Genomic DNA, 13,426 nt, shown 5'->3' on the forward strand with positions numbered 1-13,426 from the left:
AGACCTACCTGAGTGTTCTGAATTATAAACAGATTCTGGTAGGTAGAGGTAATATAAATATGCAGCATCTAAAACACATTGGTTTATTTATAATCTAATTTCAAAGTTGGTGATTTGTACCTATAGGCAGAAGCCTTGCAAAATCTCAATCTGCATTCAAATAATGTGTGACATCATAACTGATGGCTTCCATACTGTGTATCATAAGCATATAATGGCCAGAAGGTGGAGCAATGCATCGGGTTCATCAGACGATCTTTGTTTATCGTGCTTTAGTAGTGAAAATGAGTATGAAACCTTCTTCAACCCTGAAGGCATTAAACATTACATATTTGAACCTGACAATTGTGAAGGTTCAGAACTCTAAACACAAATGCTCAGGCAGCAGATAATGAACAGTATTAGAATACCACATGGTAATCATCACTGATGTTCGTCAAATTTTGCAGCTTGCAGGTGACCATTACAATTTATGTTTGTCTGTTTACTGACCTACTGTTTCAAAAGCTTTAAATATTAAAATTTACCATTAGGATTGATTTGCATGTTTATATGGACAGAGTTGCTCATATGGTTGATGTAAGCAGTTATTAGCAGTAAGAAAAAGAGACTTTCATCCACACAAATTCAAAAAAAAAATGGAATAGCAAAGATTTTTTCCAGAACACTGTTGCAGATATACCTTATCATTTACTATGTGAACATAATGAAAAACATATTGTATCATTGATCGCAGCTATAATACTGTGGCTTGAAAGTTGAATTTGAAGTACATTTATCAAGATAACTACAGGTGCTGGTGCAGTTATTCTGTGTCACTGGATGAGAAAAAAGCATGCTTCTGTATCGTAGGCATGGACACTGGAAAAAGACTCTTTTGTGGTACCTCAAAACCTTCTTGCATCTTCAGTGTATACATTACTGGGTAACATTCAGAGGCAAGGAAGTGGGGAGGAATTTGCGTGCGTTTTATGCCGAGCCAGCAATTTTGGCTGTAAACAGATGCCACATGCAGAGAAAGAACAGCATCCCTGAGACAAGGTCTGAACCCAATACAGCCAATCCTCACTGTATTAGTGACAGGCGCTAACCGTTGCGCCACTGGACTGCCCTACATTCAGAAGCAAAGTGGCATTTTCATACACCAGAATACTGTGTAGGTGCAGTGAAATTCTACACACACGTAGGAAGTTGATCCATTGTCTTCCATATATTTTGTATAAATTCAGATATTTTCCAGATCTATGCTTGGGCTTTTTGGGGGGATTTGGTATTTTTCTGGGCAACTTGTATCAGCCATGATGCCCACAGGTACTGACGTCACTCGAGGCTTGTGGAAAGTAGGGGGAAGGGCGGAGGGAAATGGTGATTTATCGTTTTTAATTCCTCAAGATTCGTGCTTCTTGCGATTTCATGTTTGAAGCATTAGTAAGTGATATGAAAGGAGTCTTGGTCACCAATAAGGGTCGCCAATCAGATTGATCTTTAATGTATGCAATTCCACACCCTGCTTCCCATCTCTTCCATCTGCTCAGCTTCACTCCCTTCCTATTGGGGAGATACCTCTTCTTAAACTGGCAGACGATTTTTTTCCAGTTAACTACTAAAATAAGGCATGCTTCTACAAAGCTTCTTAGTCACATTCTTTGTTTAGGCTCGCCGAGACTGACAGCGGAGAACTTCGCAAGAGGCTAAGCGTTGGTCTTGGCAGACAGCAATCCACCTATACACGTCCATGGTCAAGTCGCCCATCTGTCAGGCGCGCCCACTGTTACGCTAAAGCAAAGTCATGCCCAAATGGCACTCACAGTAGCTTCGTGCTTGCTTTTTCGACATTTTAAAATGCTTTTCGTAATACATGTAATTGTAGATTTCTCGCTTCCCCTTGACCAAAAACACACATGTGCAGCCAGTGCAGGTGTATCCCGTTTACCGGGAATTCCCGCTATATGGTTCCGTGACGGCCATCGTTGGCACCACCATCGGCGTGATCAAAGTGAACCAGTTAATATCATTATCCGTAACACCAGCTGGAAAGATGACCGACCATATCAACATGGTCGTATGCGAACAGGAGACTGCCATGTTTCCCCCGCACGACAACTCAACACTTGCCTCCATGTTGGGCTTTTCAACGCTCAGTCCATGGACGTAGATAGGTGGACTGATGTCTGTATGCCGAGACTCACTCTCGGCCTCTTGCGAAGTGTTCCGCGGTCAGTCTCGGCGAACCAGAGGTTATAGTACTTCCGGAAGAGCATCGCGAAAATGGAATTTAATGAGACGTTTGATATCAACAATATAATTACCGAAGTGCATTGCTTGTGTGCACTATTAATTAACCAATCTTGTATCTATTTAGAACACAAAAGTATTTGCTTCACTAGTCTGAAATCTTTTGTATGAAATAATAAAAAATATGAATCGCATTTAAACTTCTAGATCTAGAATCATGACGTGTTCGCTTATATATGCTTCACCTCGGTCTCTCGCTTTTATATAAAATCCGGTATTTTGTGGTGCTTTCAGGATGATGATTGAGGGGTGTGTGAGCTTCAATATCATATCACTGGTAATAGTGAAACATAAAATATAAAATTGTATGAGCTGATATACAACACAACAATAACAAATCAAAGAGAAAATGGAACATCAATTTAGCTATTTTCTATTCCCGAGCCTCGTTCTAGCAGTTAAGTGGAAAAAAAAATCGTCTGCGATCGGTCCAGGGATATTCGTGCTCAGTCTGTATCGTCAGCACAACAGTCACTGAAGCACGGAAACATAGTAATCACAGATCGCCACCTCAATACATGTATTTTCATCATAACTGAGACGTGGCTTAAACAGCTAGGCGACGACGGTGTGTGTCGATCTCACTCCAATGGGCTACTGCAGCGGTTCTCAACCTATGGGGCGCGCCCCCCCTCGACATGCTTACAAGGGGGGCGCGAAGGTGATCATTTTTTAACAGTTTCTTATACCGGTATTAGTGAAATTAGCTTACATTGTGTGGCTAAGGGGGGCGCGCGGACGTACCTTTGTTTGTCAGGGGGGCGTCACAAGTAAAAGGTTGAGAACCGCTGGGCTACTATGAAATCATTCCCCCATCCTACACGTGGAGGCGACATTGCTATTATCTACAAATCATCACTTGAAAAGTATCTATCTTTTAGTACTGCTTACTACTCATCTTTTACTACTCATACATCTTCTGAATGTGTACAAGTCTCTTTTACGGCTCCTTATTGCTCGATACATCTGTTCTGCATCTATAGACCCCCTCCGAGTACTAATAACAAACTCAAAGCCTCTACCTTTTCTCAGAATTTCATGATCTGTTGGACTAAAAGAATGCACTCCGTGGACCCGCAGTGCTTCTTGGAGATGTTAATGTTCATTTTGACAAGTCTCATCCTGATACAGTAAAAATGTCATAATTGTTTCACACTTTTTGTCTCGTCCAGTCCATGTTGCAGTCAACTCACAAGAGAGATCACATCTTGGACTGGGTCAGACATCGACCTGATGACCAATTAGTGCAGTCAGTTGATGTTTCTTAAGTTCTCTCATCTGACCATTACTGCGTACTGATCGAACTTCATTGCAAATTCCTGTCATCGGTGCCAGTTTTTAGACCCTCGTTACGCAATGTTGATATACTGGTATTCAAAGCACAACTGCGGATGGAGCTTCTCCAGCCACCCTCTGTTGAGGAACTTGACTTAAATCAATAGATGACCACGCTCCATTGTCTCGACGTCTGATGCGCCAATACAAATGTGCACCTTGGTATTCGCAAATCTGAAATGTACTTGTCGACTAGCTGAGCGTGTTTGGTGGAAGACTGGACTCACCATCCACAACGAGACTTATTAATGCCGCGAAGCGAAATGTTGCAAAATGCATCAACAAGGTCAAAACATCATATCTTCAGGTCCAAAGAATTAATTACACCTCCTCCGAGGGGCTTTTCGATACCTGCAGTCGAATGACTGAAATTAGTATTGCCACTGCCCACTATCCTGCTTCACAGCTGGAAGTGTTTTATGATTATTTCGCTAAAAAGATACCAGACATTTGACCATCCTTGGACTCGATGTCGGCGCCGGAGCGCGGTCAGTAACGGTTGGCCGTGTTGTTTTTCTTTGGCCATTCATTCCACCACGTGTGGATTACAGAACATCAAATACCATTACTAAGATATGCTCGATTTCTATTCCAAAATGTAACTGTCATTTGCAGGTTACGTGATAGGTAATAGACCTGAGATGAACGAAAAGCCCAATGAGACCGAGGTGTATGGTAATATAACAACAAAAGACAGTGGTTGTTTCAGTAATATAGTTTAAGAAGTTATATTACTCGTGTGGTCGCAGGTTGTTAAAAATTGTTTAACACTTGTGGGTGTGCGCTTTCCATGTGTAATGCAAAGAATAAGGCCCATAAAATGGTTGAGAAGGCTTGCCCTCTCCACCGCCCCCGCTTTTCTTTTGAGGGGGGGAATTAAGGGGCGGGTGGGGAAGGCTATAGTTTTTTGTGTTTTTTTTTGTGCTACATAACACGGAAAACAATGGCATAATGCACTAATGATAATATGTATTTTGATCTTACATGAGCATTGATACTTTTTTCAAACCTGTACCTCAATCAATCCAGTGCTACCAAAAGTTCTACCTCATATTTTTATGTACCTCTATGTCATTTCCTGTTTTTTAAAAAGGCATCTATCCTAGGAAACATCTGATGTTTTCAATTATGCAAGGTTAAACTCAGTTTACATTACATTTTATATTCCCTTTATCAATATAAAACATTCTAGAGTCAGTTGTGAAAGCTATGCATTGTTGGATGGTGGTTTATGGTGTGAGGTGACCTGTGTCTGTGAGACTACGTGTGAATCTGTTGGGTTGGGTGTACTGGTGTGAGACCTTTTCCCTAGTAGTAGGTGGCTATCCTCTCCTTAATTAACAGTTCTGCAGGCTTCTGTTGTTTCTGGCGGCACTGACAGGATTGGTGTATATGAAGATATTTCCAAACGCTGCTTTTAGTGCCCTGGCTTGTACTGACCAAAGCTTAGCTATTTGGTTTGATCTAAGACTAGAAATAGAGCTGCATGTAGTTTAGACATTATATGGGCTTGATACATATTGGGCATGCCCCATTTGTAAGATTTATTCTTCTTTTGTTATTTTGTCTATATATGGGGTCCAGTTTGTTCTTTCTAAGAAAATTTCTTTTAAGAATTGTACTTGTGAGCTGTAGCTAAGGGTAGTTTGGTTTAGTATTAATTTAGAATATTCTGTTTTTTAGAGGCTGAGAGCTTAAAGCCATTATATATTAATCATTTTGCTACTTTCTGAAAGTTTGCTTGGATCTTATTTATAACTGAAGGTCTTTTAGAGTTATTTGTGTTGTATATTTATTCTTTTCCTAGGAGAGGTGTGTCATCACCAGATTGATTGACTTTTACATGTTTTTGTGAAGGTCTGCAAACAGTAAGAGATGGACAGCACATCCCTGTGGAAGCAGTGCCACTTACTGACATTTTCCTGATTAAGAAGGATTTAATTAATTGAATTATTTTATTTGGAGTGCCTGTGTGGTAGAGTTTCTAAAGCAGACCATCATGCCAGTTTATGTTATAGCCCTCAGTTTCCAAGAATACGACACACGGCTTCACACTTTTTTTCCTAAATGGGCATTGATTATTTCCTGCTGTAAGGCTGTTACATGGTCTATCATGCTACATTTTTCTCCCTAAAAGCACTCTATTCTGAGGGCAGGATATTGGTTACTTCACAAAAATAGTTTGATCTGCTTTTTCAAAAGTCTTGTCTAACTGCAAAGTAAGTGCTATTGGTTTGTAATTAGAAGGTTTTTTGTATTATTGGTTTTTGGTTTGTTTTTTGTTTTGTTTTTTTTGTTGGTTTTTTTTTTTGTGCTTTACCTGGTTTAGTTAGTTTATTCCTTGTTGCTTCATTGAAGAGCATAGGGCCGCAACAACACCTTGCCAGCGGCCCCGGTTTAGGGCAGCCCCCTTCAGTTGGGCTATTGTGGTTCCAAGTCACCAGCATGCGTCATAAACTCTTCTAGAGAGGAATCTTCCCAACCAGGCGCTTTTTGTGGTACTGTTGTCATGAACTAAAAACATGTACAGGAAAGAGGAGAGTAAAAGGTAAATTAGTGAGCCAGCAATAAGATCAGTACTTTTTTTATGCACTCTTCTTCGAAGTGCCTTGAACAAATCTTGGGTCTCAATGGATCCTTTTGTCTAAACGACCTATAGCATGAATAAGAGTCGCTCACCACTTGTCTTGCTCTTTCGATATACCTGCACACGGAGTCGAAAAAAATTTACATCGAAAGATTTGATACTTGCACAGTTGCATTTTACCATGCAGCAGTAGAAACCACCTTTTGTGTGTTTCTATATTGTTGTTACTCTTGCAGACTTTGCTGACAGCCATTGAAGTCATTCGCTAAACCACGGTGCCTAAACCGGAAGCTTTATAACAATTAGCCTCGTTCTTGTAGTTGACTGGAAAAAAAATCGTCTGCAAGCAGTCCAGAGATATTATTTCCTGACCAGATGGGCTTAGCCTCCCCCCCCCCACTCCACACACACCCGGGGTTGTCATTACTCGCTGCCGCACCGCCTCCTGCCTCGCCTGTCATGCCAAGTCGTGTCGCTGCTGCCGTCACAGATATTGGTGCTTGTGTTGACAGCCTCTCGATGCCCCTCTCACTTGCACCACTAACACACCGGCGCCTCTGGTCAGGCAGGGGACTGTTTTGTTGTGTGCCGCGAGGCCTCGAGGCTGTCTCCATCGCCAATGTCTAAATCGTACAGTCAGTCGTATACCTCATACCTTCTGTCCTCGTCACACTCCTTTTTTTCTCCACAAGTCGTGCCGTCTTGAGGAGGTCGACGAAAGTTGGCGACTCATGGTCGACCAGGTGTCTTGATTTTTCTCGGTGGATTTGGCGATTTCTTACCCCTTCGATGAACTCTGCCGCGATTTGGGTACATGTACTTGAAACCGAGTGGCGCTGCAACTGATGGCTTTCGCCTGCAAATTACGCAGCGACGCACTATTTTCATCAACCGCCTCTTTGCGTCGCTGTAGAATTTAAGCTTGTGATGCTGTCGACGGTATCTTGCTGTTCGCCGTGTGCTTCCACCATCGTATCTAGAAATATTTGCAGGGTGTCGATCATATCATGGGGGATATTATCAGCCTTAATATTAAAAAATCACCAAGCTTCCAGCAGCCCCTCTGCATGTAGAAATTTGATTTGTATTTTGTATGTACAGTCCAACAGCCAGTACTTAATTTTGGTTTAGGTGGTGTTGAGGTTGCCTTTTTCGTGCCAGCAACGTTTTTGGGAATTTCACTACTGCCAATCTTATAAAGAATTCAGTCTCTACATATTAATGAAAGAATGCTCCATCACAGTTTCTGTAAGGTTCTCTTTACATGTCATGGTTCATAACCTTGAGCAAAATCCCCAAGGCTGGAAAAGCAATTGATTTTGCTTTGTTTGGCCCCTACCCTTGGTTTAGACCAAAACATGAAACTCACTGTCATTCTTAGTGCAAACTATTTAGCCTATTCCTAGTTTTAAAAGGGCATTAAAAATTTTCTTGTTTCTGAAATACCTATTGCAGTAATTCAGTTCTTGCTATTTTCCTATGTTGTCTACAGTGAAGATGTGTGTGCTTCATGTTGCAGGGTTCCCAGGTCCTTACAAGGTCCTTATAAGTCCTTACATATTGAATTTTCGCCGTAAGGCCTTATAAGTCCTTATATTTGCCATGCGGTCCTTACAAATTCTCACACAGGTCCTTACATTTTCTCTGTGACCCTTACAAGTCCTTATATCGATAAAATATTACCACAAATTTATTTTCGGAGTCAACTTTGGCGCAAAATACCGACGACAAGGTTAACAAAAATAAATGGGCTGTAATGCTTGACAGTTTCGACTCATTCCATCTTTGGTTTAGCATTAGGATCATACTCTTTTCATTCCTCATCTGATCCTCCAAGCCTTGGCATTCCTTGTAGTCACAAGAAAATGTTTGGTCTACACATCTGTACAACACTAGTTGCCCTTCCGTATTCGCAAAAAACACTCTTTTTTTCAAAAGGTCTTTAGAAACTTACTCTTTCTTGAACCTTGATCTTCTAGTACTACTGTGCATAGCTCTATTTCTCTCTCTCTTCCCGTTAGAGTGTGTGTGCGAGAGAGAGACATGAACTGACTTTTGTATTACACCAAAGAATGGCTTTCAGGTTTTGCAATTATTATTACTTAGATTTCTAGAAAATTTGGAACATTAATGGTGTATGTTATCAGCGCGCTAAGGACACTTTTTAAGTTATCTAATCTAAATATGGCAGACAGGCATCAAAATTAACTCTTTGATTATTTATTACTAGAAATATGTATTTGAGAACATAGAGAAGACCACAGATTCATAAATAATACATCTTTCCGACCATACAAGAGAAAAACTTAAGCATTGATGACTGTCACTTAGGTCCTTACGAATGCATGAAAGGTCCTTATAAGGTCCTTACTTGGCACCATCCCTGTCCCTGGGAACCCTGTGTTGGTGTGCACATGTTTTCAGTAAGAGTACTAGCATTTTGTATGTACTCTGTATTAGAGTGTGTATGTGTGTGTTTATGCATTAAGAGTAACAGTATCATACGTCCTTCTTATCAATTGTCACTCCTTGCTCACAGGCTGCCTCACATACCTTATTCATAAACTCCAGAAAGTAAAAACTCCACTGCATGTCTGGTTCTTAGAGCTAGGAAACGGGACTATGTCACTCCTCTCTTTCATCTTCTGCACTGGCTGCCCATCTGTTCTTGTATTCAGTACACACTATCTGTTATCTGTTTTCTTTTTATGCAGGATCCTGCTCTATTTCTATGAACTTCCCTTCTCTTACATCCCAGCCAGACAACTCTGCTCTTCATTTGATGACCATATGCTATCTCTGTCACCAAAACAACAACATATAGTCACAGGACTTTTAGTTACTGTGCAGCAAAACAGTGGAACCTCTTCCCTTCTATATCTGTCACCTAACCACCTTTAAATGTGTGCTAAAAACACATCTTTTCCATAATCATTACTCCTAACAACAGTTTACATAGTGCCAGTCCATCTTCTAACTTTTTCTTTCATTTTCTTGTCTGATGGTTGACTAGTCCACTTGCTTATCTTCCTCTGCAGATTCATTCTTTACTGTTTATTACCTAATTCCTTTTTATGTCTTCTATGTTTTGTCTGTTATTACCCATCAGTACTGTTGTTTATCATTCCATTCTTTGTATACTGTCCATGTCTTATTCTTGTCTCAAGGACCGAGATCATGTTTCTTCAGAAACACAATCATATGCTATATAAATTAGGCATTGTGTTCCATATTTATGACCCAGTAATGTGAAGTGTAAAGAGCCTGGCCACATGCTGTAATTCCATGCTGTACAAACTTCTTTATTTATTGCATTATTATCGTAAATTGTTCATCTCATCTCTTTTCACATTTATTGCAGGTGAATGGACAGGACTTATCACAGTCATCACACGATGAGGCAGTAGAAGCATTCAGGACGGCAACGGAGCCTATAATAGTTGAGGTGCTGCGTCGAGTCAGCAGTGGAAGCAACCGAGGCAGCGGCAAGTCACAGCATTTTAGAAATCGATTCCCAAACATGGTTTCGATAGCCACTCAAACTGAAGAGGAATTTTACTGTTATAATCGGCCACCCACACCACCCCAAGGATTTTATCCTCTGCACATAAGTGGGTATGTACAGATAGAATTTTTCCATACATTCATTTGAACCATTGATTATGACTTTTTATATGGACATAGTTGAATGCACATTTTACTCATTAATATCATTGTATTTGATATTATATGTGATATTTTTTTCAGATATATTCCAGTAGTCTGTGTAGGGCTATGATACACTTTTAATTAATAAAAAAATATGAAAAATGTTAAGGACGGTAAGTGTGTATAAAATGCACAAAGAGAATTCAACACAGAAAGTATAAACTTGAACCCACTCAGGGACACATGCCAGCTTATTTCATGAAAACTCTGTTGTAAAGTTGTGCATAATATCATGGCTTGAACACTGTTATAATCAAAATTTAAGAAGTACATATTTGGATATGACCATTTTTACTTTTATTACAAAAATAAATTTTCAAAAAAGACAAAACAAGTAAAATTAATTAATACATTAAATTTTTAAAATAAGAATTATCTTCAATTCTTTTATTCATTTCTCTCAAACATTATGCAGCTAATGTTTAGAAAACTTTTAAATGCCAATTTTCATTTTCAGTATTTGTCAGTTTGAATGTTAATGTTTTATTGTGGCATGGTTAATAGTAATAAGTGAGAATTTATAAAGCGCAATATCTCAGCCAAAGGCAGATTCATTGCACTGAGCAAGATCACAAATTAGGAACAAAGATGTAGAACAAAATCACAAAATAATAACAAAGATGTAAAAGAAGAACAATGCGAGGACTTGCAACGTTCCAGCTGTAAAGGGTGATCAATGTGGATTTAACGGTAATGACTCCAGAGAATAAGATTAGTGACAGCACTCTTCCTCGCTACTAAAGTGTTGTTGTAACATCAGGACCTGGAACTATGCTTACATTGACACATGCTCCTGATGAATTTCAGCATACTGCTCTAGTCAAGAAATCGTCCAGATCAGAGATCAGCTTAAGAGCTTGGAAGCAAAAATCTCTGTCTCGGGTGTAGACAGTACAGCCATTCCTACATCTTTTAATTCTTTCTTTTACTCGGTTTTCATGACATCTCCATGAAGATTAAAGAATTGTTGACTCCCATCCAGAGGATTGTAATTAGTCAAGAGCGAGTAGCAGAACTGTTTAAGTCAGTAAAAATAAGCAAGACTTCAGGCCTAGATGGTATTTGTGGCGAAACATTGCATTTCTGTGTGAATAAACGGAGGCATTTTTCAATACCTGTTTCTGTGGTTTTTGGATTCATGCTTAATTCCTTCTGCTTGGATATTGTCTACTATTGTACAAGTCATCTCAGCATCTTAACAATAATAGACCAGTGACCTTAACATCATTGATCATGAAAACAAACTAAGAGAATCATTAAAGCACTGATTCTAGATGCCACCACAAAATGTCTTCATCTACTTCAATTTGCATATCACACCAAACAAAATATTGATAATGCCAAACTGTTTATCTTTATATTCTTATAAACACCTGGAGATACCATATTCTCAAAAAAAGACTGCTGTTTGCTGATTTCTCGATGGCTTTTAAAACCATCCAGCCAACTCTCCTATCTTGAAGATTCCTTAAATTTACCCTTGACCAGCTAGAGTCACAAATCATTCACTTTCTGGTAAACAGGCAGCAACGAGTACTTGTCAATGACACTTTTTCTGACCCCACCACAAAGGACAACATATTGTCAAATTCTTGGATGACACTTCACTGTTTTCTCTTCTTAGTGGGCCTATAGACACTCATGGTGTAGCTTTGGATGAAGTTATTGCCTGGTGTGATGACAGTTACGTCTTCAGGCTGACAGATGCTGGCAGTGTGGTGGATGTTTGTGGTCAAGGGTGGCTTAAAGGCCAGATGAAGACCAGTTGGGTGGCAGCGCTGGCAGGTAGTCCTGATTGATGCACACATTTGTGCTGCCCAGAGGGAATAGAGGAAGCCTCAGGGAGAAGGAGGGGGCTTCACCCAACCTTTCACTAGGCGACCCTCAGCAGCACAATTGGCATTGTCCACCAACATAGTCATCATCCTTTGCACATTAACTGTCCCAGTGGGTGGGAGGGAGATGTGAGGTGGACTGAACCAAAAGTCAGATGAGCCAGAGGACAGAGGTTAGAGAGCAAAGCTGTGAGAATCAACCACACCATAACATCTGTTTTTACAACAGTTTATCAGTGAAAGATAAGAATAGCTTACTTCGTGTTGTATACACCTGCTTCAGAGTTATTGGTACAGCCAAGAGTGATCTTCAAACAGGTAGACACTTCTGAAAGTGTCTGAAATTCTTCGTGATGACAGGCATCTCCTGTCAAGATAATTTTTTTAAACTTCCTTTGGACCACGGATTCTGTGTACCTGCATGCAGGACCAATAGATTGATGCTGTCATTCATTGTTTCAGCCATACAACTTCTGAACATTACTGTGTGCGAATGAATGTAGATCACATGTAAGCCTGAACCATGATTGTATGAGAGTCTATTTGGTGCAGCAGATATGAATATGTTGTGGTATTATTGTTTAATTGTCATACTTCCATGTAGAGCTGCCTCTAATTGCCGTCTGGGATAAAGTCTTATCTTAATGTCGCCAGCTGAAGACTTTGTAGGGGTTAGCCTATTGTTTACCCTGGTATACTGTAACAGTTGCTGCAGGCAGCCAGCAAGTGGTAGCCTTATTAAAGAAATAACCCATGGCTATGCATTAAGCTTTGTCTTCAGTTGGTGTGAGTGTGTGCTGTGGTAGGCGACCCAACTACACATTGTTTCCTGTCATTCTGAGTTGTTGGAGATAGTCATCTGTCTCCCAGCAGACAAGATATATTACAGCTCACACATCTGACTCCCAGCAGACAAGATACACTACAGCTCACACGTCTCCCAGCAGACAAGATATATTACAACCCCCACATCCATATATAGTTGCATACACATATATGCTCAAACAAACATATCTTTGTGAGAGTTCTTTTAAAAGGAATATGCAAATTAACTTTGTACAACAACAACAACAAAATTTTAAATGCAGCTTCATTTTATCTTCTATTTATTTTGTTTGTGCAGGCTTTATCAACCATCCTCAAGGAGGCCAGTGGCCTTCTCCCCAAGTGCGGAGATGGGGTTAACAGATATTGAGATGGCTCATAATCTGGATTTAGATGACTGCCTTTTTGACGACAGGCAATATGAGATGGTTTACGAGGTATGTCCTCCTGGTGAATGGTATCTTAGTAGGAACACAGTCCTTGTAGTTGATATTTTCATCAAGGATCATTTATTTACTTGGCAATTTACATATAGTATAGTAGCACATTAGTTTAAGTCTTTTGAATAAGGTAGAGCATGATGATTGTGTGGGGTGGGGTTGGGCAGCAGTTAAAATCTTGTTAAAGCCACACTGTTTGTCTGATCCTTACCAAATTTGGCAGAAATATTCCTTTTGATTATGGCACAGTCTTGTTTTATTTTTGGGTAGGCAAATGTTGCCTAGAGCATGTTTATTTTCTCTTTACAAGATATTACTAGAAGCAGAAGAAGTAGTGATTACCTTTACAACGCAAAACAAATGTCGATATCATCAGATCTGATGAGAGAGAGGGAGGGGTA

At 39.9% G+C, this 13,426-nt stretch overlaps 1 protein-coding gene across 2 annotated transcripts in view; it reads left to right on the plus strand.

Moving 5' to 3' along the window:
* The window catches only part of LOC112571788 (E3 ubiquitin-protein ligase PDZRN3-B-like), a 59,234-nt gene that overhangs the window by 18,848 nt on the left and 26,960 nt on the right, over positions 1-13,426 (plus strand). For both annotated transcript variants that reach the window (XM_025251074.1, XM_025251075.1), the window contains exons 2-3: positions 9,579-9,832; positions 12,884-13,022. In XM_025251074.1, the coding sequence (XP_025106859.1) occupies positions 9,579-9,832; positions 12,884-13,022 (393 nt within the window). The remainder of the gene's footprint in view (positions 1-9,578; positions 9,833-12,883; positions 13,023-13,426) is intronic.

This window comes from Pomacea canaliculata, linkage group LG9 (genome assembly GCF_003073045.1).
Source record: "Pomacea canaliculata isolate SZHN2017 linkage group LG9, ASM307304v1, whole genome shotgun sequence".
Taxonomy (NCBI): Eukaryota; Metazoa; Mollusca; class Gastropoda; order Architaenioglossa; family Ampullariidae; genus Pomacea; species Pomacea canaliculata.